Genomic DNA, 27,771 nt, shown 5'->3' with positions numbered 1-27,771 from the left:
TTTGTTGTTTTTCAGAGTGGCCAAACACCACTTCTACTCGCCGTAAAGAAAAACAGAAAGATGATGGTAGAATTTTTTATTAAGAATAAAGCAAACATACATGAAGTTGATGATAAGGGAAGGTATAGTACCTTATATTTTTTAGAAAAAGGTTAATATTGTAGTAAAATCACTCAAGTTAAAAATATTAAATTAATGGGAATGACATAATCATTGGAATAGAGTGAAATTTATGAACGTAAACTAAAATTAAGGAGAAGAGCAATTATTCAAACTGAGCAACACAAATAAGAGTATGTAGTATGATTCACATGCCCTTATAATTATTGTCTGATAATTACTATTTGATTTTGTTGATCACATAATCTTGTGTTAGCTAGAGTTTTCATGTTAGTTTTGTAAAATATAGACTTTTAGTTTGTGCTTTTATTCAGTATTGAACTTTTTAAATTTTCTGCAATATTTCATCTTCTCCTGGAATAGTTTTCTTTTGCAAATGCTGTGTTGAGTATAGATAGACATTGAGAATTATTTTTTTCTTTATATGACTATTTTCTTTAAATTACTTAATTTGTAGAATATTGATTTCAGATTTTTCCTAAGTGACGTCTAATTAGTCTTAACAAGAACATTTATAATGAAAAAGAGTGTAACATATGCTTGAAATCTGGTTGCAAGATTATACATGTAGCATTGATTTCAATGCCTGGCAAATGCTTCTCAGAGTGAATGACTGAAGCAACAATTATTATTATTATCACCAGTGCTACTGTTAATATGTTATACCTGCAAATACCTTTTTACTCCTTGACCTTTGGCTGACTGTGAGTTACAATATATTACATCACTCTAAGAAAGAAATGGAGCTTTATTCATTGAAATCTTTGCCAACTCCAGATGAATGACCTCATCATAATTAATGTTCATTGAAGGATTTTAAGTTTGTAACTCTCCCCTTTTGGGACACGTGATTTATTTTTTTATGTGTTTATTTTCCTTTTAGACTTACAAATGATTTAGAAAGATAAAGATTTGATCTTCCAAGATGTATATGTCTGTTAGTGTATGTAAAGCTAGATGTCAAATTGGTAAAAAGTATTACAATGGCTTTTTAAATAAACTTATTAAAATACCTAAATTTGAAGTTATCTCTCCTATTTTAGAACAGCCCTCATGTTGGCTGTGGAACATAAATCAACACACATAGCTGAGCTGCTTCTTCAATGTGGTGTTAATGTGTCTGCTTCAGATAATTGTGGAGAGACTGCCTTGTCTTATGCCATTGCTAGTGGAAATACTGCGTAAGTATTTATATTACAATACTAATCAACATTAGATGTATATCCACAATAGTTACACCTGTTGCATCTTATATATGAGGTGAGATTTCATAGCATTACTATGTATGGAACCGTAGTGAGTTAGGACAGTTCATTAGTCAGAAACCCTTCAAAGTCTAGCCAAGAAGCAGTGATGATACTTTGATTGGGCAAAGAGAAGGATGGAGGGGTAATGGAGGCAAGAAAGATGGTGCAGTGAGATAGACATTATTACCTTGGTACAGGTATGACTGCATATATGATGCAATGGTACATCGTGTAAAATCAGAAATGAAAGTTGTTGCAGTTGTGTCCAATGAATCAAATTGCACTCTACTGTCATATATACATAATTAAAATGGATTAGTTATTTAAAAAAATAAGTAGTGATGTGTGCATGAGTCACCTTCAAGGTTTGTTCTCTTCTCTCTCTTCCCCTCTCCTTTCTTTTTCTTCTCATGCATGCTGGGAAATTTTCCTACCGCTGAGATATACCACTAGCTAATATCTTAGGACTTTGTAAACCTTTATCCTTAGGGTTTCCAGCATTATCCAATTCATTTCAAGCATAACCCCTCCTCAAAGGGACAGATAGTATCACACCTATGATTTTATAATTTGCTATTTGAGTCTTGAAATTCCCTGTTTAGCTGAAGTTAGCTATTCTACCATCCCCCTTTAATTTATCAAGGACCTAATGATATCCTTGAAGTGCAAGGAAGATAATTCTGTAGTCAGATGGAGGGGAATAAATAGATTTTTAAATTGTTCCTTTATCTCTGTCAGTTCTGTTGCTGTGGTGTTTCTGCCAGACCTGGCCCTGTAGTCTGGTAGTGAAGAGCTTTTATTTCAAAATATCCTGACTGATCCAATCCCTGAGTCTTCATGGTAACCCACACTTAGACTCAACACTCTTTTTAGTTCTCATGCACTTATGCTTTTTATTCAACAGTTGTTTCCAAGCAGAAGCACACTGCTTTGACAGCTTGGCCTCTAGCTTTGGCCAACAAATACTAAGCACTCTGACCCTGTCCCCCCTTTTAGGAACCTTATGTGGAATCCCCATATTAGCCTTGCCCTTTCTGGTGCATTATCCTTTTAGGACTTTGTCTTTTCTGTCATAAAATTAAAATCATTCAAATCTATTAGAAAGCTTCAAGTAAAGCTTCAAGTAATCTCTGGAAGAGATCAGAGTTTTCTGTCATCTTGGCTAACAGATCTGTGCCCCAAATCCTTCCATCCCTTGAAGTAGATTTCCTTTGACTGCAGCGGGTTCCACATCACTGTTTTCCATGGTGAGTGCCAATTTAGATTGGCACTTCTAGTAGTTTTCCCAAGTAATGGAAATTTCCAAGCTGTTGGAATCGCTGCCTAAAGTTTTCAGCATTTATTAAGGTCTGCCTCAAAAGGAATAGATTAAGCAGATTCATTGAATCTAAGAGAGCTAAGCCCCATCATGACTCCTCAGTATCCATTGTGTTAAAGAAAATTCTGTGTTCCAAGTCAGTTGGAGATCAACATGGAAATGTAGCTACACTTATCTGCTGATTCTTTTCAACTAGGTAGAGAAGAAATAGTAGTAGTCCAAGTTTTTGGCATTTGTTAATTTCTTGCCTTTGTTGTTATTGATTAGTCTCACAGAAGGGGATGATTATATTCTCTAATTTAAGGAGATATTTATAAATAGTTATAAATTAATTGTTGATTTGCTTTGAGTTATAAAGCACAAAGAAGAGCCCAATTGATCATGAAAATTAGGACTCAAGCATTTTTTAAAATAATTTTAACTTTTGAATATTAGAACCTATGAAAAATGCACATTAGTTCTAGCTGAGATTGTAAGTAGTTAAGTATGCCATTATTTTACTATTTTGCTTAACATGTTTCAATATTATCTTAGTAAATCTCCATAACAACCTGGTGAACTAAAGTGATACAACCCTTATTTTTTAAAAGGCCTTAAGCCTAAGAGAAAGAAGTTGTGCAAGAACAAAAAATTATTTTTTACAGAGACAGGGCATTTTCTGAGTTCAAGCTACACTAGTTAATATATTTACCTGTCCTGTTCTCAATTAATGGTCATTTCATCTCTTTTCTTCTTTAACTTCAAGCTATGGGTGCAGTGACACATGCATTTACCCCAGCTACTTAAGAGCCTGAGGCAGGACAATTGCTTGAGCCCAGGTATTTAAGATCAGCCTGACCATCATCATGAAATACCATCTCACAAAACAGAAAAAAACAAACATTGTACAAATAATTTTCAAGTTAACAAAATGTTTATAGGGCATACAGATTAGGAGAGCATATGAAAAAGTTCTGATACTAGATCTAAAACATTATAAAGTATTGAATTATATTTGATCAGTGTTTTCATATGAGTGTTAAAATACCAATTTTATTACTTTTTTCAAATATAGAAACAGGAATTTAATTCTTCAATACATGAAAGCACAATCTAGAACATCAGTAAATTTCAATCCAGGTAAGACTTAAAAAAATGAGTTACTCTTGGTGTTCATGCCCTGTGTAAATAAGAGTAAGAATGTTTGATCACAAAAGAAGAGTGGGAAAAAAAATAAATGTTCAAATTCCATTCATATTTTTTATATCTTTCTTGCTCATATAGAATCCAGGATATCTTAATAATTAACTATAAGAAATTTATCATCTAAATGATATTGTCTGAAGAAATTTTACATTAATTTTGACCCTGAAATTTTATGTCTTTGCAGAAGTAAGAATATTTTTAAATTATATATTCTGTTTCGTATATGGTCACATGATAGCAGATTGGACTTGTTATAAAACCAGGTGTTCTTGTCAGTTGTTAATATCAGCTCCTATTGAGTGCCTACATTAGTGAATTTCACAGTGATATTTCTATACACACATATACAATACTTGAATCCTGACCACTTTCCTTACTTCCATTTTCCCCCTCTACTCCCTTTTTCATCCCCAGTTACCTTCCCTCTTCCTTAATGTTCCCTTCATCATTTTCTAGTCATTCTTATTTTCTTCCCAGATTCCACATGTTAGGGAGAGAATGTGATAATTGGGGTTTTGTTTCTGATTTTTTCACCTTAACATGATGACCACCCTTTCCATCCATTTTACAATTATTGTCTTTGTTTCTTTTTTAACATTTTTATTTGGGGTTTGAAATATACCATTTCCTGGGCCTTAAAATTTCTACTCAGAAATCTAATATTTTTTCTGATATGTTTATAATTGCTTTGGCCCTTATTATAGATTTCAGTGTACCTTTGGTAATTTTATAGACTATGATTTGGAGAAGTTCTTTTCGGGCCATGTCCATTTGGTATTCTAAAATCTTATATCTGGATGTCCATAACTTTCACAAGATATAAGAAATAGTTTCTTTTATTCACTGAGAAAGCTTTCATTGCCTGTAGCCTGTACCTCTTTTCCATTATGTGTACCAGTGATTCATAAAAGTAGTCTATGAATTGTGTCTAGTGGTTTTGTAATTTTGATTGTTGTTGATATTGTCTGAATGTGATATTTCATCGTCAACTTCAAGCTCTGGTATTTTTTCTTTCACTTGATCTAGTCTATGGGTCTAACTTTAACTGGATATATTTATTTGAGGTATTGAGCTCTTTATTTTCAAGATTTCTAATTGATTCTTTTTCAGAATCTGTATTGAATTGTTTTTTCATGCCCTGCATTGTTTTCCTTAATCTACTCAGTTTTTCTTTGCTTCATCTTTGAAATAATTCACTATTTTAACATTTTTTTTTGAATTTTATTCTGGCATTTTTTATATTGCATTATCTTTGGAAATAGTTTCTAGGGTAATTAACTATAAAACAGTCATACTACTTTGCTTTTTATCTTTCTTATATTTCTATATTGAAATTTGTACATCTTCAGGGATATATATCTTTTCCACATTTATTTGAGTGTCTGCTTAGGAAACTGTTTTCCCTGGATGATGTGTCTTATGCTATTGATTAAATGTGTGATATTGAATTATTTTCCAAATGGTGTCTCTGTTGTAGTTTCCTATGTCTTATCTGTGACTCCTGAATGGTGATAGCTTGCACTGTTAAGTAACAACTTTCTTTGTCAGTGTTGTGAGAGTGGAGTCATGTTAGTGAAATAGTGATATAGGCAGTAGAGTATCTGAAATGCATTTTCTGTGGTGGTTCCTCCATACTTGTCAATAATATGGTGTCTGCAAATATATGGGAGATACCTAGGCTGAGAACCTGCATAAATGAAGATCTCAAACTCGCATAATTCTGTAAGAGTTTCTTCATTTATTTCTAGTCTTGCTTTAGTGTGTCCAGACCACTGAATTTTAGCCATCTCTTTCCATTACTAAATGTGTGTGTTAGGTTAAAGCTTTTTATCACTGTTCTTATTTTTAATTTTTTTTCAGCACCATGTTTTATTTTATTTTTTTAGATATGTATGACAGTAGAGTGTATTTTTTACATACATGGGCTACATCTGATTCTATTTAGGATCAGAGAGAACTTTTGGCCTTTGGTTTTTTTGGTATTGGCTTATTTCACTAAGTATAATAGTCTCAAGTTCCATCCATTTACCAGCAAGTGCCATAAATTTCATTCTTCTTTATGGATAAGAAATACTCCATTGTGTATATGTACCCCATTTTCTCTAACCTTTCATCTGTTGAAGCTCACCTAGGTTGTTTCCTTAGCTTAACTATTGTGAATTGGGCTGCTGTAGACATTGATGTGGCTGTGTCACTGTAGTATATTGATTAAAGTTCCTTGGAGATATATATGCCCAACTCTCCATCATGTCAACTTAGGAACTGATTTCCTCAACAAGACTTCTAAATTGCAACAAATAAAATCAAGATTCAACTGGGGTGATAACTGGTTGAATGGTGTTTCCATTCCACATTCTCAGAGGAATCTCCATACTGTTTTCCAGAGTACTTGCACCAATTTGCAGTCTCACTAGCAAAGTATGAGTGTAACTTTTTTCTCACATTCTCTCCAGCATTTATTGTTACTTGTATTCTTAATAATTCCTATTTTGCCTGGATCAAGAATGGAATATCAATGTAGTGTTAATTTGCATTTTCTAATTTCTAGAGAAATTTAGCATTTTTGTGTTTTTTCTACTTTTTATTGATTTTATAATTTTTAAGTGCACAATAACAGTGGAATGCACTACAATCCTTATTACATATATAAAGCACAATTTTACCTCTGAATATAAAGTATGTTTATGTCAATTTATGCCATTTTACATGTACTTTTTTTGCACTACAATTCGTTTTTTATTTTTGTTTCAGTTAGTTACACATGACAGTACAATGACCTTGACATATCATACATTTGAACCACATGAGATACAATATCTCATTTTTCTGAGTATACAGGTTGTAGATTCACATTGATCATGCATTCACATATATACACCAATAATAATAATGTCTATTCCATTCTACTATCCTTCCTATCTTTCCAACCTCTCCTCTCCCCTCCCATCACTTCTCTCTTCTTAATCTAAGGTAGCACTATTCCTTTTTTTTCCTCACATCTTCATACATGTGGTTTGTATAACAATGAGGCTCTCCTTCCACCATCCGTGCAATTCCCTTTCTCCCTCCCTTTCCCTCCCACACATCTTCCCTGTGTATAGGTAATCTTCTTCCAATGCTTTTTCTCTCTTCCCCATTTTGAGTCACCCCCCTTATATCAGAGAAGACATTTGGCATTTGTTTTTTGGGGACTGGCTAAATTCACTTAGCATAATATGCTCTAATGCCATCCTTTTCCCTACAAATGCCATGATCTTATTATTTTTTTAGTGTTGAGTAATATTCCATTGTGTATATATGCCACATATTTTTATCCATTCATCCATTGAAGGGCATCTAGGTTGGCTCTACAGTCTAGTTATTGTGAATTGTGCTACTATAATCATTGATGTGGCTTAGTCCCTGTAGTATGCTGTTTTTAGGTCTTTTGGGTATAGTCCTAGAAGAGGAAAAGCTGGGTCAAATGGTGGTTACATTCCCAGTTTTCCAAGGAATCTCCATACTGCTTTCCAAATTGGCTGCACCAATTTACAATCTCACCAGCAGTGCAATTCTGATCAAAATCCCAATGACATTCCTCACAGAAATAGATAAAGCAATTATGAAATTCATCTGGAAATATAAGAGACCCAGAATAGCAAAAGAAATTCTAAGCAGGAAGAGTGAAACAGATGGTATCACTATACCAGATCTTAAACTATACTACAGAGAAATAGTAACAAAAACAGCATGGTACTGGCATCAAAACAGGCTGGTGGACCAATGGTACAGGATAGAGGACACAGAGACTAACCCACAAAACTACAGCTATCTTATGTTAGACAAAGGTACTAAAAGCATGCACTGGAGAAAATATAGCATCCTCAACAAATGGTGTTGGGAAAACTGGAAATCCATATGCAACAAAATGAAATTGAATCCCTATCTCTCACCATGCACAAAAGTTAACTCAAAACGGATCAAGGGTCTAGGAATTAAACCAGAGACTCTGCATCTAATGGAGGAAAAAGTAGGCCCTAATCTTCCTCATGTGGAACTAGGCCCCAACTTCCTTAATAAGATGCCTCTAGCACAAGAGTTAAACCCAAGAATTAACAAATGGGATGAATTCAAACTAAAAAGTTTTTTCTCAGCAAGAGAAATAATATGTGAGATGAATACGGAGCCTACATCCTGGGAACAAATTTTTACCCTTCACACATCAGATAGAGCTCTAATCTCTAGGGTATACAAAGAACTCAAAAAGCTACACACACACACACACACACACACACACACACAAATAATCTAATCAACAAATGGGCCAAGGACCTGAACAGACACTTCTCAGAAGAGGATATACAATCAATCAACAAATATATTAAAAAATGCTCACCATCTCTAGCAATCAGAGAAAGGCAAATTAAAACTACCCTAAGATACTAGCTCACTTCAGTAAGAATGGCAGCCATGATGAAGACAAACAACAACAAATGCTGGTGAGGATGCGGGAAAAGGGTACCCTCATACACTGCTGGTTGGATATTGACCATTTTAAAAATATATTTGCTCACCAATTGTATTTCTTGTTCTGTGAACAATCAGTTTCAGATCCTTTGCACATTTATTGACATCCTATGACCACTAGAAGAGAATATTAACTATATTGGGTTGTGTGTGTGTGTTAAGTTTTTTGATTTTTTTTTTCATGGGGGCACATAGTGGGGATTCAACTCAGTGGCATTCAACCACTGAGCCACATCCCCAGCTCTATGTTTTATTTTATGTTATTTTTATTATTTTTGTTGTAGATGGACACAATTTACTTATTTACTTGTTTATTATTTATTTATTTATTTTTATGTATTACTGAAGGTCAAACCCATGGTCTTACACCTGCAAGGCTAGTTCTCTAACACTGAGCCCCATACCCAGCTCTGTTTTGCATTTTATTTAGACATAGAGTTGCTCAGTGCCTCACCATTGCTGAAGCTGGATTTGAACTCTTGATCCTCCTCTTTCAGCCTCCTGTGCTGGTGTGTTTTGAATTCTTTATATATCCAGAAGACTAATGTTCTGAGGTGCAGGTGGTAAAGATTTTCTCCCATTTTGTAGGTTCTCTGTTCGTGTTCTTGATAATTTTCTTTCCTGTGAGAAAGCTTTTTGTTTCCTTCCCATTTATTGATTCTTGATTTTATTTGTTGCAGTTTAGAAGTCTTGTTGAGGAAGTCAGTTCCTAAGCCAAGATGATGGAAAGTTGGGCCTATATTTTCTTCTAGTGGGTACAGGATGTCTGGTTTAATGCCTAGTTCCTTGATGTACTTTGAGTTGAGTTTTGTGCAGGGATAGGGGTAGGGGTTCAATTTGATTCTGCCACATGCATATTTTCAGTTTTCTCAGTACCATTTGTTTAAGAGGCTGTCTTTTCTTTCAATGTATGTTGTTGGTGCCTTTGTCTAGATTAACAAGACAGTATGCATGTGATTTTTGTCTTTGTGATGTCTTTTCTGTTCCATTGGACATTTTGCCTGTTTTGGTGCCAATCCCATGCCATTTTTGTAGCACTATAGTATAATTTGAGGTCGGATCTTGTGATGTCTGCTGTCTTCTTCACTTTTTTTCACTAAGGATTGTTTTGAATATTCTGGGCTTCTTGTTTTTCCAAGTGAATTTTATGACTGCTTTTTCTATTTCTTTGTGAAATATCATTGACACTTTAATAGGAGTTGCATTAAAACTATAGCATTTTGGTAGTATGTCAACTCTGGTAACATTAATTCTGCCAATCCATGAACATTTGAAATATTCCATCTTCTACGGTCTTCTTCAATTTCTTTCTTTAGTGTTTGGTAATTTTCATAATAGAGGTCTTTCACTTCTTAGATTGTTTCCTGATTATTTTATTTTTTATATTGTTTTGAATCCATTGTGATTCATCAGCTGATGCATAATTTGTATACAGGATCATAATTGATTTATGAGTGTTAATTCTATATCCTGCTACTATGCTGAGTGTGGTTATGAGTTTTAAAAATTTTGTGGTGCAGTTTTGTGTCTTCTACATATAAAATATTGTTGTCAGCAAATAGGGATATTTTGAGCTCTTCTTTTCATATTCATATCTCTTTAATCTCTTTTTCCAAACGGCTCTGGTTAGAATTTCAATATTCATATGTTGAATAGAAGTGGTGAAAGAGGGTACCCTTGTCTTTTTCTAGTTTTTAGAAAGAATGTTTCATTTTTTTCCATTTGGAATCATGTTAGTCTTGGGTTTTTTGGTATAGAGCTTTTAAAATGTTCAGTTACATTTGTATTATCCCTATTTTTTCTACCATTTTGAACATGAATGAATGCTGTATTCTGTCAAATGCTCTTTCTTCAACTATTGAGATAATTATGTTATGTTTTTTAAGTCTATTAATGAATCCTGTTTGATTTCCATAGGTTGAACCAACTTTGTGTCCCTGGGATGAACCCCACTTGATCATGGTGCACTATGTTTTTAATATGTTTTTGTATGTAGTTTTTTTCAGTATTTCATTAAGAGTTGATGCATGTATGTTCATCGGGGATATTTGTCCAAAGTTTTATTTCTTTGATGTATCTCTGTCTGGTTTTGGTATCAGGATTATTCTTCCTTCATAGAATGAGTTTGGAAGTGTTTCATCCTTTTCTATTTCATGGAATAATTTGAGGAGTATTGGTGTTAGTTCTTCTTTAAGGGTTTGATAGGAATTGCTGGAGAATTTATCTAGTTGTGGACTTTTCTTTATTGGTAGGTCAAAATATTGATTTATGAAAAATAAGTTGCTTCAATAATGCTAGAAATCTCTGGGTTCAGTGGTACAAACCGATAATCCCAGCAGCTTGGTAGGCCGAGACAGGAGAATTGTGAGTTCAAAACCAGCCTCAGCAATGGCTAGGTGCTAATCAACACAGTGAGACCCTTTCTCTCAATAAAATACAAAGCAGGGATGGGATGTGGCTCAGTTGTTGAATATCCCCAAGTTCAATCCCCAGTACCAAAAAAGAACTACAAATGTAAAAAAGAATTATGAATATGTATAAATGTCCATGAATCATTCAGGTAACAATTAAATAGGAAAGGGAAAATACATTTTAAAAAAAATCTCAGTGCTTTTGTGGTGCCAGTGATTGAACCAATAACATCATGAAATTGAGGCACATTCTCTGTGAGTGGGCTACATTTAAAGCTGTTGTCTTCCACTTTTAGTACGTTTTTACATCAGTATAGGTCATGAGGGTATATAGATTGCATGCTGAAGAAGTGTGAAGTCTCTAAACATCTTCCACTTAATGAGGAGGATTGAGAAAATTGACATCATATTGTATAAGACAGTACTAAATGGACCATCCTGCTCTCCTGGGACCAGATAAACTCTACTTTATGGAATTTAAAAGTCTCAATAAATCATAGTTTGGGCTGGGGTTGTGGCTCAGTAGTATAGTGCTCACTTAGCACATGATAAACACTGGATTCGATCCTCAGCACCACATAAAAATAAATAAAATAAAGAAATTGTGTCCAACTACAACTAAAAAATATTTTTTAAAAAAGTCATAGTTTATAAAATTGTCATCAAATGGTCTTTTACATCTACCTTGCCATGTGAAATAAGACTAGAATGTGAATAGCATGCATGAATTGAAATACTCCTCTTCTTTTGAGTGGTGAATATAAACTCAGTCTATATAATTTTAACAGTACAAGTCTTTTGTACTCCTCCTCCTCCTCCACATCATCATCAGCATCATCATCATCATCATTGTCAGCATCATCATCATTATTTATTTCACTGTTGGGATTGAAGCCAGAGCTCCTTCATTCTATGCAATACATTACCACTTAGCTCTTTCCTCTGCCCTACCAGTAGATTCTCTCAGAGTAAATGTCTTATGTGTTTGTTGTTGTATTGTTTTATAGTTTTAATGAAGTGGGAAAGAATTTCTTCTATATGGAGAGACAATGTTTGGCTCATTCTGAAAGCATGAGTGAGTTCATAGCCTATTTAAATGTTTTATCATATCAGCTATTACTACATAACAACTTGCTACTACCTCCGTAGTGCTTCTTTCTGTATTTCCCTATGACCATGTGGTATGGATAAGAGTGTAGAAACTCTGAAGGTTGTCATCTTTCAACACTTTTGTCCCTAGGGGAAGTAAAGTTTTGTTTGTACCACACATAAGATAGAAAAAGTAGCTGGAAGTAAGAGATGAGCATATTTGCTGTCTCCTACACTGGAATGTCTTTGTAAGCTTTCTGTTCCTGATCTGTTTACTGCTTTTCTCTAATTTCTGTAGATGTTTTTTTCCCATACATTTGTTGACCATCTGTATTTCTTCTGTGAAGTGCCTGTTGAATTTCTTTGCTCATTTATTAAATGGGTGGAGGTGGGTGATGGTGTTATTAGTTTTTAAGCTTTGTTGTTGTTGTTGTTGTTATTATTATTATTATTATTATTTTATGTATCCTGAAAGTTAATGCGTTTTCTGATGTGCAGGTGGCAAAGGTATTTTTTCCTATTGTGTTGGCTCACTTTTCATGTTCTGGGTTTTTGTCTTTGCCGTGAAGAAGCTTCTTAGTTTGATGGAGCACCATTTATTGACAATTGATTTTACTTTGTGTTGAGGGGCCTGCCCTTTCAGCATCTACTCTTGGGAGCTTGAAGGCATACAGAAACCCCTCCAAAGACAGTTGCAGATAATTGCTTCTGCTATATTATGCAGCAAAACTAGCTTTCATAGTGGCTATGTTCCAATTTACATATAGCAGTCATGAGAGGCCAGAGGGGATACACAACATATAATATTATGGGAGTCCTGCCACCAAGAGTCTAGCAACTGCCTTGTACCAACTGGGGAGTAATTTCTTGTCAAAGGAGCAGGTAAATGGTGCTTGCCAGTGTTCTGACAACACTCTGTCACAAAACATAGTGTTGTATTTTAGGACATCCCTGCTGCACAATGAGAAAGATGAGCATTCCTCCGTGTAGATCCAAGGTCAGGCCCACCAACAACTTCTTTTGCTTTAGAGATTTTATTAATAAGTCAGTTCCTGAGCTGATATGTTGGGGTTTGGGGCCTACGTATTCTTCTATCCAGTGCAGGGATTCTGGTCTAATACCTAAGTAATTGATCCACTTTGAGTTGAGTTTTTGTGCATGGTGGGAGGATTAGGGTTCAATTTAATTCTACTACATATGGATTTCAAATTTTCTCAGCACCTTTTGTAGAAGAGGCTATCTTTGCACCAGTATATGATATTTGTGCCTTTGTCTAGTATGAGGTAATTGTATTTATGTGAGTTTGTCTCTGTCTTCTGTTTCATTGGTGGTCTTACCTGTTTTGTTGCCAATACCATACTGGTTTTGTCTTTATAGCTCTGTAGTGTAATTTGAAGTCTGATATTGTGATACCTCCTGCTTCATTTTTCTTGCTAGGTATTGTTTTGGGTATTCTGGGTCTCTTGCTTATCTAAGTAAATTTCTTTATTGCTTTTTCTGTTTCTTTGGGCTCTGGAAGGGAGAGCATTTCTCTGGGCTCTGGAAGGGAGTTGCATTGAAATTTTATAGCACTTTTGGTAGTATGGTAATTTTGACAATATTAATTCTGCCTATCCAAGAACATGGGAAGTCTTTCCATTCCTAGGACCTTCCTCAATTTATTTCTTGAGTGTTCTGTAATTTTCATTGTAGAGGTCTTTTACCTTTTTTGTTAGATTGTTTCCCAAGTGTTTTTTTATGCTATTTTGAATAGGATAATTTTCCTAATTTCTCATTTAGCTCATCTTTTATTGGAGTATAGAAACAAAGTTGATTTATGAATGTTACTTTTGAATCCTGAAATTTGATGAATTCATTTGTGTTCTAGAAGCTTTCTAGTGAGTATTTTTTTTTTGAGGGAATCTTCTTAATATAGAATCACATTTTCTTCAAACAGTGCTCATTTTAGCCCTTCCTTTCCTATTCATATCCCTTTAATTACATTCCTTTGCCAAACTGCTCTGGCAAGAGATTAAAGGATGGGATTTGTTCAGCTCTCTATTTATCATTCAGTCGTGAATTTGGTCTTCTGGTGTTTTATTCACTTATGATCTGATAGATTGCAGAGTATTATCTCTACATTTTGTATTTGCTAAGAGTTGCATTGTGTACTAATAGAAGTAGTGAAAGTGGGCATCCCTGTCTCATTGCAGTTTTTAGAAGAAATTCTGTAGTTGTTCTCCCTTCATAATTATGTTGTCTTTGGGTGTGTCATGTATAGCTTTTACAATGTTGAGGTATGATTCCTTCATTCCTATTTTTTCTAGTGTTTAAAGCATGAATAGATGGGGTTTTATGTAAAAAATAGATGCTGCATCTATTTTGATAATCAAGTGTTCTCATCTCTGTATCTATTTGTGTGATGAATTACATTTATTGATTTCCATTTGTTGAATCAGTGTTGTATTCCTGGGATGAAACCCACTTGGTCATGTGCACTAAGTTTTTAAAATCTATTTTTGTATGAGATTTAGCAGTATTTTATTGAGGATTTTTGCATCTATGTTCATCAAGGATATTAGTCTGAATTTTTCTTTTCTTGATGTATCTTTGTCTGGACTTAGTATCAGTGTGAGATAGGCTTCATTTAATGAATTTGAAGAATTCCCTCTTTTTCAATTTCATGAAATAATTTGAGGAGGATTGGTATTGGTTCTTCTTTAAAGGTTTGGTAGAAATTGGCTGAGCATCCATCTGGTCCTAGGCTTTTCTTTGTTGGTAGAGTCTTGATGACCTTTTTATTCTCATTATTTGAAATTGATCTCTTTAAATTTTCTATATACTTCTGGTTAAATTTGGGTAGCTCATGTCTCCTGGAATTTACTGATGTCTTAGATTTTCTAGATTATTGGAGTATAGATTTTGAAAAAAATAGCTTCTATTTATGCTCTGTTTCAGTAGTATCTGTGCTGATATTTCCATTTTCACCATAAGTTTTGGTACTTTTCATTTTTCTCTGATAGCTTGGTTAATATTTATATATTTTGTTCATTTAAAAAATTTTTGATTCATTTCTTTTTCAGTTTTTACATCTTGATTTTGTCAATTTCATCTTTGATTTTTATTTTTTCCTTTATTTTGCTGATTTTAGTGTTTTTCTCTAGGTCCTTAAGATATAATGTTAGATTATTTTACTGAGTAATTTTCTATTCTTTTAATGTGTGGGCTCAATGCTATAAACATTTCTCTTAGAACTACCTTCATAGTGTCCCAAAGGTTTTTATATATTGTATCACTATTCTCATTTACATTTAATTTTTTTATTTAAACTCTGATTTGTTCATCTATCTGTTCATTATTCAATAGTGAATTTAGTCTCCTAGTGTTAGTTTTTTTAAAAATTTTCATCTTGTTGATTTCTAGTTTTATTCCATTATGGTCTGAGAGAGTTCAAGGTATTAGCTCTATTTTTGGTATTTGTGAAATGTTGCTTTATGTACTAAAATATGGTCTATTTTGGAAAATGTTCCCTGTGCAGCTAAGAAGAAAATGTATTCAGTCATTGACGAGTAAAATATTCTGTGCATTTCTGTTAAGTCTAAATTATTTATTGTAATTTTAATTTTATATTTAATTTTTGTTGGTATGATCTTTCTAGTGATGAGAGACACATCTTAAAGTTCCCAATATTACTGTGTTGTGATCTGTTTGATTCTCTATATTGAGAAGGAGCTCTTTGATTACTCAGATGCTTCATAGTTTGGAGCATATATATTTACCACTATTATTTCTTTCTGTTGTATTACTCTACTAAGCAGTATGAAAATGGAATTTTTTATGTGTTCTGATGAACTTTTGCTCAAAGTCCATTATATCAGACATGAAAATAGATACACTTTGTTTATAAGATCCATGTGAATGATATGTTTTTCCCATCCTTTCACAGTTAGTCTGTGTATATATTTGTCTAAGAGGTGAGTCTCTCGGAGACAGGCTATTGTTGGGTTCTTTTTTTTCCAAATCAATCTGCCAGTGTATGTGTGTTGATGTGTTGAGTCCATTAACATTCAGTGTTATTATTGAGAGATGATTTATGTTTCCTGTTATTTTGGTTCATTTCTAGTTATCAAGTTGAAATAGATTCTACTTTGATTAACTATTCTTTTAGTTTTAGTTTCTGTATGTTTTTATTTGCATATTTTATTTTTTCTTAATAAAATATTTATTGAGTGTGTTTTATAATGCCAGCTTTCTAGTTGTGATTTTTTTAACTTTTGTTTATTATGGATGTTATTATCTCATATTAAAATCTGATATAATTTAGTATTCTATGCAGAATCCGTTTTCTTTCAGAGCTTAGTATGTATTATTTCAAGACCTCCTAGCTTTTAGGGTCTTTGAAAAATCAGCTGAGATCTGGATCGGTTTGCCTCTGAATATGACCAATCATTTTTCACTATCAGGTTTTAAAATTCTATTATAAGTAAAATTCTATACTTATTCTGTATGTTAAGCATTTTCATACTATTGTGGCTAGGTGTGTTGTAATTCTATATATTTAAAATTGTATATACCTCCTGTGTTTAATTTTTCATTTCATTCTTAAGATTTTGGAAATTTTCAGTTATTTCATTGAAAAGATTGTTCATTTTTTGTTTTGAAATTCAATACCTTCATCTATCACAGTGAATCTTAAATTTGGCCTTTTCTTATTATCCCATATATTTTTTAAAAAAATTCTGTTCATGGTCTGGTAACATCTTTTCTCCATGATGAACTTTATTTTCAAGATTATGCACTACTTCTTTATTACCTGAATATTTGTCCTTCAAGTCATCTAGTGTATTGGTGATGCTTTGCATTGCATTTTTAATTTGGTTTATTGATTTCTGAATTTTGAAAATTTCTGACTGATTTTTCTTTAGAACTTCTATTTCCTTATTGATATTTTACTTCTTGTGTCTTCTCTGTGATTTTACTTTTTACATTATCTTTTATCTCATAGATCAGTTGAAATATAAACTTTCAAAATTCCTTCTCTGATATTTTCTTCACTGTGGTTTTTGTGGAATCTGCTTTTGAGTCATTCTGGTTTGTTTGGCATGCTTTGTTCCCTTGCTTGTTCATATTGTTTGTGTGTCTATTCATGTATCAAAATGGATCTCTAACAACAGAACTTCTATTCAGTGCATTTCTAGTGATCCTGTAGATATCTTGTGGCTCACAGATTGGGGGGGAGCCAAGTAATTGCAACCAACTGTGCATAAAAAATATAGAACTAAATTGCATACTTAATTTTTATTTTCACACAAAGTTAGTTGGCACAATAAACAGAAATGTATCAAGTTATATCAGTAACAACGGTAAGTAATCATGAGTTATAACTTTCATAAAATAAAAGAATAGGTATTTTCTATAGCTTCAATTTTATTAATTGTTGCTTTAGCATTAGTGGTGGTATGTGGAGTTTTATAAACCAAGAGCTCTGGGAGAAATTAAAAATAGGGTTCATTATGAAGAACAAAGCAATGGTGATAGAAAAGGATTAGCAGTTTCAAGATGTGAGTAGGGCAGAAGCAAAGTGATATACGATGTATTGTTTATGAGGAAGAAGGAAAAACAAGTAAAAGAAATAAAGAGTAAAGTGAGAATAATGGAATTTGACTGTTTGTAAGAGAAAAGAAATAGAAACAAAAGAAATAAAAGGTTTAAAACAGAACACAAACTCAATCCAAAATAGGCTAATTGAAAACTTTAACCCTTAACAACAGAGTAAGGAAAAATAACTATGTTTCAGAATAGTACAAATGAGAAAGCATAAACAAACATGTACAAGTATATGAATGTCCTTCATGTATCCATCAGTACACATACAAAAACTGAAAAGAAAAAAAAAACAGGATTGTTACTGAGAGTATGTGCTTGCTGTCTCTTCCAAAGTGTCTTTCCATCTCTCAGTTTCCATTCTCCATGGGATGGTATGGGGAGCTGTGAAAGGTGCTGTTGGCTCCACCCCCAGGGTATAGGTCTTGCTAGGTTCTACAATATGTTCTCAGGGGAGGCAGTGAGGTCCTGTCTGTGCCCCAGGTGTTTCACTTCATGGGGAGTTACTGGGCATAAGTAAATTAGTGCACACCTAGGACTCTACTCTACTTTTCTCCCTAGGGCTACATTCATGGGACAGGGATGCCAGTCCTTTACCAGTTCTGTTTTTTCAGGGTACTGTTCTTTCTTACCTCCTTAGGTCTGCCCTCAAGCACCAAGGTCCATCACTCCTGCTCATTAGGATTTTGAAGCAACTGCCACTGGTCTTGGGCACAGCTGTGTCGAGGGAGGAGAGGAGGACAGGCTCTCTTTGGCCTATCTGACTAGTGTTACCCCCAGGAGAAATACTGTCCATGATAGAAATTCTCCTGATTTGCTAGGCTCAGTTTATGTCTTGTGGATGGTGTCTGCCAGATTTATATATCGGACTGAGCCCCAACACATGGATCTAAATTCCCAGTCTGAATTTGTGCCATTGCAGTGCAGATGTTTAAATATGTCTCCAGCTTCAACTCTGTGTACATTCCAGGCAGACTTGTGGTGACTTTCATGCCACAGTTTAATGAGTAGAATAGCTTGACCCTGTGGTCCCACATTCTGCATTCCAAGACTGTCTGCTGCACTTTTCATATATATAATTAGTTTTAGGTAGACACAGTATCTTTATTTTATTTTACATGGATTGAAACCAGTGCCTCATGCATGCTAGGCAAACACTCTACCACTGAGCCACAATACTAGCCCCTTGTCTGCATCACTTTTCAGTCTTTTTTTGTCCTAATGTACTGATTTCCCCCTACCACATCAGATCCTAAGCTCCAGCTCTGTTTCTCATCTTTGTCTGATATACCCCAAATTCCCCAGTTTTCAAGGTCTCTGTCCAATATTGAGTATCAGTGGCATGCTTTTATCTCCCACCTCACAGAGAAGCAGTTTTCTCACTCTCTGAGTCCCATATGGTGGAGCTGTGAGAAAATCCACTTCCTGCTAATTCACCATCATGTCTCCCCTTGTTTGACACTTATATATTTATGCTACTTTATTTGACAATGATAAGGTTTTCTTTCATTTTTGCAACTTTTAATAAGGATTATGATTATGGGACCAATGATTTACTTTTAAGTATCAAACTTTTATAATTTCTGTTGTTTCTTCCTTGCATTTGATAAGTACAAAGTGGAAAACATAGGAGTTGTTAATGCATTCATTACTTACCTGTCATAAATACAATTAATATTAATTCTAAAAATTTCTCCAAGTATGGGTCTGGAGGAACATTTTATAACAAAACATCAGAGTCATAAAATTTTATATTTTATATTTCTGTTTTTGATTAATTATATATTTTACTGTTTTATTTAATAGTGAAAGAAAGTCTTAAAGATGACTCATTAAGAAGGTATGAATTTATAGATTTTAAATAAAAAATGTCTATTAACTAAGTGGAGAGTGAAGGTAGAAGGATTTGTTGAGTATTCTAGTGTGGGACAGACACCACTTCAGTTAACACTTGTTTCCTAAAGTTATCTTATAAGCACTTTGAAAGTATCTGTGCTATTATAATCTGTTAATTACTAATAAAGAGCTGTCATTCATTAAGGTTGACTATTTGTCCCATATTTGTGCAATTAATAAGTTTCAGGCCTGTGTTTAGACTGTAGTCTTACCTGGCTGACAACTCCATTGTGTTGTTGCACTGTACAGGTTGATACCAAGTGGGACCTATACAGGAAAAATCAATTTTACAATTTATTTCAATGTGTCTGACAAATGTATTCTAAATAACATATATATTCACATTTTAGCTTTCATATTGTGTATCATCAATTTAGAAAGTCAAAGGCAGTTGTGTGTTAATTCTGATTTATATTTTACCTGATAAGCCAGGTTGTAGTCCAAGATTTTGTCCTCATATTGACAGTTCCACTAGTAATCAGGATTTTTTCTTAATATATGAAAAGCTTTTATGGAAAATCTCACAGAGCTATGGCCTCATGGTTTCTAATAAACAAGAAAATCAGGCAAGTGCTGTAGAGAAATTATTTTACTGAAAGTTATGAATAACATCATTTAGACAATGTTGTATTACTTATATTAATCCTTAGAGGACATTCTAATTTCTCTACTTCCTGATTTTCCAGGTAGTTTCTCTTCGATTACTACCCCTAACAATTTTATGAAGACTTTTACTTTTATATTTTTTTTCCTTTTTTATGACTATAACCTTTTATTTAATTTCTATTTGTATTTTCTGTTTTGCTCTCTTTGAGTTTCTGTTTTATTTTGTCAATTGAATATTTTTTTTCTTTTGACAGATCAAAAGTTTAGAAATTTCAGAATTTTAAGGAATTTTAGAAACCTTCTAGTCTTTCAGCATGTGTTCTACATGCCAGCCAAATGATAGTTTTGAGGATGTACCTGAAACTTAAATATATTAAAGGGAGTTTTCTGGGTACAAACAATGACAACAATGAGATTTAAACTCCAGTTTCTTAATTCTGAGCTCAGTACATTTTCTGGTTATCATTTTTAAGGTGATTTTTTAAATAATAGATTGAAGATTGGCTATAGGAACCCAACTAGAGAGGACAAGACTAGAATTTTTAAGTGAACACAGTGGTAGAGGATCAAAATTTAACTAGTGAAGGAAAGGGCTATAAAAGTATTCACCCAGAGTAACAACACTGTGTTGGGTAGGAATAAGCATTTTAAAAAAGAGACCAAAATCTTAGGGTTTATGATTAGTTTGATGAGCACAAAACAGGAATGAAGGACACAGAATATTAAAAGCTCTCTATAAATGCATATTAATACAAAATTTAGAGGAAGTCTTAATAGCTTGTATTTTGCCTGCTTTCATCTCTGCGATGCAAGAATGGATTAGAGACTAGTGAAACAGACTGTGGAAATTGTTAGAATACATGAATCTGTGGCACAAAACAGGTTTTCATTCACCTTCACTTTCTTTCCAAATTGCTGATGTCCTTAAAATGTACATGTAGTGCTGGGCAAAGGAGTGATTGGCAGGGAAAGTTATTACAAAGCTTCAGTTGAGTAGTTGGAAAGGTATTGAGACAGGCCAATGATTGAGACTCCATTTAGTTTAACCTTGTGTCAGGAATCTGAATATTCAAGGATGTAGATTTCAAGTTTAGAGACTGCCACTGAGTTTTGCAGATGAGTGACTGGGAAATGGATTCCCAGAGGAAGGAGGGTATTTACATAATAGCTAGGGAAACAGAGGTACAAATACCAAGACTCTGCTTTTCTGGCAGTCTTTTCCCCTGGGTGTCTGAGTGCTTGTAAAGGTTTTAAAGGGCTTGCTAGTTTATGAGGACCTAAATAAAGTGAGACCTATACAGGAAAAATCAATTTTATAATTTATTTCAATGTTTCTGACAAAGGTATTCTAAATAACATATATATTCACTTTTTAACTTTCAATAATTTTTAAAGTTCCAGAGAATTCTGTGCATTATTTGTGGGTAGAGGGAATAAATAGTGTATTATTATTGGTGATTTTCATGCTGAAGAACAACATTGCTTAGTGTTTGACTCCTGGATATTCACAAGAGAGAACTGTGCCTCTTGTTATCTTGTCTTGTGTTTCCAGAGGTTTGTTTCAGTTCAGGTGAAAAAAAATGTCAGCCATTAATTGGGTTTTAAATTCAGCCTTTAAGACAGGCAATTTGCAAGAACAAATTATTGTCTGTTTCTGCTCATGTATTGGCTATTGCTCTGAATTGGAACTAAGAGTGCCTTAATATCTATATTGAATATTTTATAGATTCACAGCAGTAGAGTCAGAAAGAGGTGAACACAAGCTATTTTTTTAATTGGAGGTCATATTTTAATTAATCAATCAAGAAACCCCATTTAATAAGTTATACCTTTAATTAAACAGAGTTTATTTTAAAAAGAAAACTATTCACCATTTTTTGTTATACATTTTTGCTTTAAAGATCTATCAAAAAATCACACTCAGATGATTCCTTGTGTGCAATGGTTCGGGACAGCTATGAAGCTCCTATTAAGGTAAAGTGATCTTTTGTAAAAAACCTCATGTTCTTGCTCTGAATTTTGTGTTTTAAGATGTTAATGCTGAAAATTTAGCTATATTTTTTCTTATATTTTGTATGAATATTTGCTAAGAATCCATTTTAAAGAATTATGTTGATTTTTTTAAAAAAATGCTTTTTGTATCACTGTTCTCTCAAGTGCTTGGGGATCGTGGGGGCTGGAAGTAACAATGGGCTGTGAAATACATAGTGAAAGAAAAATTGCATTAGAAACAGCTTTCTAACTGTAGAGGAAATATAATATTTATTCAAGGATTTTTTGTATCAGTTTTCATTACTGTGGTTTTTAAATCATTCTTACATGACTTACAATACTCATGCCTAAATTAATTTTTATAAAATTGTGGAATTTCCCTGGTGCCTTTAGTTTGGAATATATAATATACATTGCACATAACTTTTCTTTTTTTACTTGGACCCTTGATATTTTGGTATCATAGCATTTGCGGAGACCTATATTCTCTATTTCTTTCCGTGGCTCCATATTTATACTAAAGTAATATTGGGAATTATGGCAACGCAGAAATCTAGAATTTGTATCTTAATACTTGTATTAAAATGGCTTGCATATCCATACTTTGAGTCTTTCCACTAAAAGTGACAGTAATTTAAAAAAAAACTATAAGTAAATAGCAGAAAGATTAGAAGAACAGAAGGAAGTACTAGGTCCTGAATTAGAACAAATTATATTCTATGCTTTTATAATTATATTCTAGTATATAACTTCTATTTTGACGTATAACTGAAAAGAACCAATAAAAATTCTAAAGAAATTTGAGGTAATGAAATTTTTTAAAAATTTACTCTTCATCTAATCAAAGAATAAATGGTGTGTGCAAAGTAATAACCAGTTCTGGAAGCAGAAACACTCAATAATTGTATGGTAATACTTTAGTTTCAGAATTGTTGTTTTTCCATTATAGTTTCTTAAAATATATAGATTCTATGTCAAATTTTGAAATTTCAAATTTTAGATGTTTCTGTATTTACTTACTTTAATGTTTATTGTAAAACACTACTATTTTTATGAACTATTCCAGGTTAGGAAATATATTTGCAAATATCCTGAAGAAGCTAAAATAAGGTTAAATGTAAACGATATCTTTTGTTTTTGAAATTACTTTAATTTTATTTCAGGTATGAAAAGCTAATGGATAAAATTTATTATTCATCTATTTTTATGTTGAACATTTCCACCTCTAGTTTTCCATGTGAGAGAAATATATGATACTTGTTTCCTGAGTCTGGCTTATATTATTTAACATTATGCTTCCCTGTTTTATTCATTTTCCTAAAATTAACTTAGTTTTGTTGTTCTCTATGCATAGAAATCTTTCTTGTTTATATATACCACATTTTCTTTATCCATTCTTTTATTAACTAGCATCTAGCCTGATTCTATAACTTGCCTAATATTAATAATGTCATGGCAAGATGGGCATATGTTTATCTCTAAAATAAGCTGACTTTAATATTTTCTGGTAAGTACTGAGTAGTATATTTGAATAATAAAGTAGTTCTATGTTCAGTTTTTGAGTAGCCTTCATATGAATTTCCATAGTGATATAGTAATTTATGTTCCTGCCATTCACATGTAAGAGGTTTTTCTCCTCATCTTCCAGTATTATTTGCCTTCTTGATGATTGCTTTTTTGAATGGTGGAAAATGGGAGCTTGATGTTGTTTTGATTTGCATATTCCCGATTGATAAAGATGTTATGGTTTTTTTTTTCCCTGAAGTGTTGGCCATTTGTATCTCTTATTTTGAGAACTAGCTGTGCATTTGCTCATTTATTGAAAACGTTTTTGTTTTTCTGGTGTTAAGATATTTGCATTAATATTTTTAGGATATTAATCCTCTGTCAGAAGAATAGCTGGCAAAGCTTTTCTCCATTTCTGGAGGCTACCACTTCTTACTGTTTTGTGTTTCACTTACTATGCAGGAATTTTTCAGTTTGATGCACCCTCTCTTATCCATTGTTGCTCTTATTTTCTGAGCTGTAGGGGGCTCTATTCAGGAAATTATTGCCTACATACTGAAGTGTTTTCCATATATTTTCTTCTAGTATTTGTAAACCTTCTAGTCTGGTACATATGTCTTTAGTCCTTTCTGAATAAACTCTTGTACAGTGTTAGAAAATAGGCATCTAGGTTTCTTCTTTTACATACGGATATCTAGTTTTTCCAACACTATTTCTAAAATGTTGTTTGTCTTTTCTCCAAAATATGTTTTTGGTGTCTTTGCCTAGTATCACATGACTGTACCCCTGGGTTTGCTCTCTGACTTCTTTTCTATCCATTGGTCTATGGGTCTTTCTTTACACCAGGACCATGGTTTTTATTACTATAGCTCTGTTTTATATTTTGAAATTGGGCATTGTGGTTTATCCATTGTTTCTCTTATGATCAGTATCACTTTGTCTAAGTATTTTTGTTTGTTTGTTTGTTTTTCTTCCATACAAATTTAGAAGTAGTTATTTTCCCCCCATTTCTGCAAACAATATCATTTGAATTTGAATGGGAATACATGGAATCTATAATTCATTAATGGTACTATGCCCATTTTCACAATATTAATTCTGCTTCTCTATGAACATAGCAGATCTTTTTTCTTCCTATTGTTTTCTTATTTTTTTTTCTTCAATGTGTAATTTTTCTTGAAGAGGTCATTCACTTTCTTGTTTAGGGTTATTCCTAGCTATTTTTAAAGTTATTTGAATGAGCTATTACTCTTGCTTTATTCTCTCTAGGTTTGCTATGGTATGTAGACAAACAGCTTATTTTTATATGTTTATTTTGTATCCTGTTACTCTGATGAATTCATTCATCAAAGTAGAATTTTCATAATATATTATTTATGTTCTTCTAAGAATAGGACTAAATCATTTGCATATAGAAATAATTTAACATTTTAACTTTCCTATTTGAATCCTTTTTATTTCTTTCTCTTTTTCTAAAATTTTAAGTACTGTGATTAGTGAGATTGGCAGCAATGAACATCCTGTGTATTTCCTGATTTTAGAGAAAATGTTCTTCATTTTACTATTGGCTTTGTATTTGGTATACTTCGTCTTTATTGTAATAAAATTCTCCTATTTCTAATCTCTCAGGGCTTTGTCATGAGGGCCATTGAATTTGTCAAAGGCTTTTCCTGCCGCTTCTTAAAAGATCATGTAATTTTGCTCTTGATTCTATATGTGATGTATTAGTTTTATTGATTTGCATGTATTGAATCATCCTGGATCAAAATCAGCTTTTATGGATTTTTTTTTTTTTTTTTGTATGTGACTAGAGTCTCAAACCAGGAGCATGGCACAAAGGAACCACATCCCCAGCATCTTTTATTGTTCACTTTGATAACAGGTCTCACTAAATTTCCCAGGCTGGCTTTGAAATTACAGTGTTCCTCAAACAACCTGATGCTTTTCTGAGAGTATAGACCTACACCACTATGCCTGATATGTATGTTATTTTGTAATGTGTTGTTGAATGTGGTTTGCAAAGATTTTATGAGAATTTTTATACTATGTTCCTCAAGGATATTGATATCTATTTTTTTCTTGTTCTGTCCAATCTTCACTTTTCCAGTCAGGGTAATACTTTTCAGAATTGCTTTGGAAGCATCTTTCCTTTGCTCTTAAATGTAATGGGGGATTAATATCAGTTCTTCTTTAAATATTTGATAAAATTTAGCCATGTATTCACCTCTGAACCTCTGGTCGATAAGGCTTTTTATTATTGCTTCAACCTAATTGCTTGTTATTGAGCTATGGTTTTCTCTATCTATTTGATTCAACATTTAATGACATATTTCATAAATATCACTTAGATCTATTTATCTTTTGATTTTATTCTTTAAAATAGTCTAAATTTTTCCCATTCATTGAAATATAAGTTTTCTAATAGTCTCTAGAGATCTTCTGGATTTCAGTGGTATCTGTTTTAATATTTCACTTTTTGTTTCTAGCTTTATTCATCTGTATCTTCTTTTTTCTTTTAGTTCCCTTGGCCAAGGGTTTATCAATTTTATTTACCATTTTAAAAACAAACTATTTGTTTCGTTATTACTATGTTTTTAAAAAAAAATTATCTATTTTATAATTTTGGCTCTGACTTTAATTAATTCTTTTCTTGTATTGGTTTTAGAATTCATTTACTGAGGTTTTTCTTAGACCCTGGGATGCATTATGAGGTTTTTAAATTGAAATATCTTAGATTTTCAAATGGAGGTAGCCCTTAGTATAAACTGTCCTCATACAACTGCTTTTGGTAGATTAGTGGAGAGATATTGGAAGGGTTAGAAAATGTACTGGGCAGTAAGATTTGTCTAAATATATGCATTTCTGTATAAGTTATAATGAACACCATTATCTCATATATATATGATCCACAAACCTAGCCCTCGTGTTGATAGTTCTCTATTGTCCTTCTATCCTGGTTTTATAGAGTTAGTAGACAAATGAATATAATATTTGGCTGATTTGCAGAGTATATATAACACTGTGATATAAAATATTTCAATTTTTAATGTATACTTCTCTAGTTTTTAAATCTAATTTATTTCAAATCTGGAAAATTAAGTGTCTCCTTAGAATACTGATTAGGCAATCTTCATATAATTCATTAGTTGTTTAATTTTACCAGACAACTCTCGCTCAGATTCTTCCTCAGAATAGTGTTGGTCATTCATTTGGTGATGCACATCAAAGAGAAAAAGATGGTATAAATGGACATACAGAAGGTAAGAACCACTCATTATAAAATCATTGGATATAATGCATGTTTAAAACATGAGCACTAGTATGATTTAATAGTGGAAGAAATGAAAATAATAAATAGTATGGGAGTTGAAATAGTGTGTCTTATCAAGTTGCAACCACAGGGTAAGTTGGAGTGGTCCTAGAGGAGCTGAGTTATTAGTGCCAGACCTGCTGAAATTAGAGGAAAGTTGGGACATAAGAAAGGGGAGAGAAGAATTCGGAAATGAAGAATGAGAAAAGACTATAGACAACAACAACCAAAAAAAAAAAAAAAAAGAAAGAAAGAAAGAAAAAGAAAAAATAAGCAGATGCACATTGATGATGGCCTGATAAAACATTCCTTGGAAAGATTATGACTTCTGATACATCTACAAATTAGAGTACAAAATAGGGAGAATTTTAAATAGGTGAAATAAATGGCCAGGCACATGGTGCATGCCTATATTCCCAGTGGCTCTGGAGGCTGAAGACGGAGAAATAATTTTTATTTTAAAGCCAGCTCAGTAACTGAATGAGGCCCTCAGATATTCAGCAAAACCCTTTCTCTAAATAAAATATAAAAAGGGATGTGGATGTTGCTCAGTAGTTAGACACCCATGGGTTCAATCCCCAGTACCAATAACAAAATAACAAAGCAAAAAGAAACATCAAATAGGCCTGTTAAGTTAGAGGAATTGGTAGAAGATTAAGCATGCATAAGAACTCTCAAATTTTATTGAATCATATGTTGGGGACCATGTACAAAATGTATGTTCTGACTCAGCAGGTCTTTGGTTCTACATCCTGAATACATTCAAAGATGCTTCCAATGCTCCTTGATCCACAGACTACATTCTGATTTGCAAGAGCAGTTGAATGAATTGCCCTTTAGAAAATCTAAATTAAGAGCCATTGTGTCTTAGTTCATGGCATAACTATATTAAATTAGAGCATAAATCTTGCTTTGTTTTTGATTATGTCTGTTGGCAAAGGGGAAGAACAAATGGATGAAACATAGAAATTGTATTTTTTAAAATATTTTTTGTAGTTGTAC

At 33.0% G+C, this 27,771-nt stretch overlaps 1 protein-coding gene across 6 annotated transcripts in view; it reads left to right on the top strand.

Moving 5' to 3' along the window:
• LOC308631461 (arf-GAP with SH3 domain, ANK repeat and PH domain-containing protein 1-like) overlaps nt 1–27,771 on the top strand; it is a 56,372-nt gene that overhangs the window by 3,715 nt on the left and 24,886 nt on the right. For 3 of the 6 annotated variants that reach the window (XM_081262695.1, XM_081262694.1, XM_081262696.1), the window contains exons 3-8: nt 16–122; nt 1,164–1,301; nt 3,740–3,804; nt 19,266–19,299; nt 21,863–21,935; nt 26,623–26,719. In XM_081262695.1, the coding sequence (XP_081118821.1) occupies nt 16–122; nt 1,164–1,301; nt 3,740–3,804; nt 19,266–19,299; nt 21,863–21,935; nt 26,623–26,719 (514 nt within the window). Of the gene's footprint in view, nt 1–15; nt 123–1,163; nt 1,302–3,739; nt 3,805–19,265; nt 19,300–21,862; nt 21,936–26,622; nt 26,720–27,771 lie in introns of those variants that run through there. The other 3 variants (XM_081262697.1, XM_081262699.1, XM_081262698.1) reach the window with 3 other exon arrangements.

The sequence above is a fragment of the Spermophilus citellus genome (assembly GCF_964194105.1).
Source record: "Spermophilus citellus genome assembly, chromosome: 12".
Taxonomy (NCBI): Eukaryota; Metazoa; Chordata; class Mammalia; order Rodentia; family Sciuridae; genus Spermophilus; species Spermophilus citellus.
The sequence above is the reverse complement of the archived record's forward strand: the minus strand, read 5'-3'. Positions and strand labels throughout refer to the sequence as shown.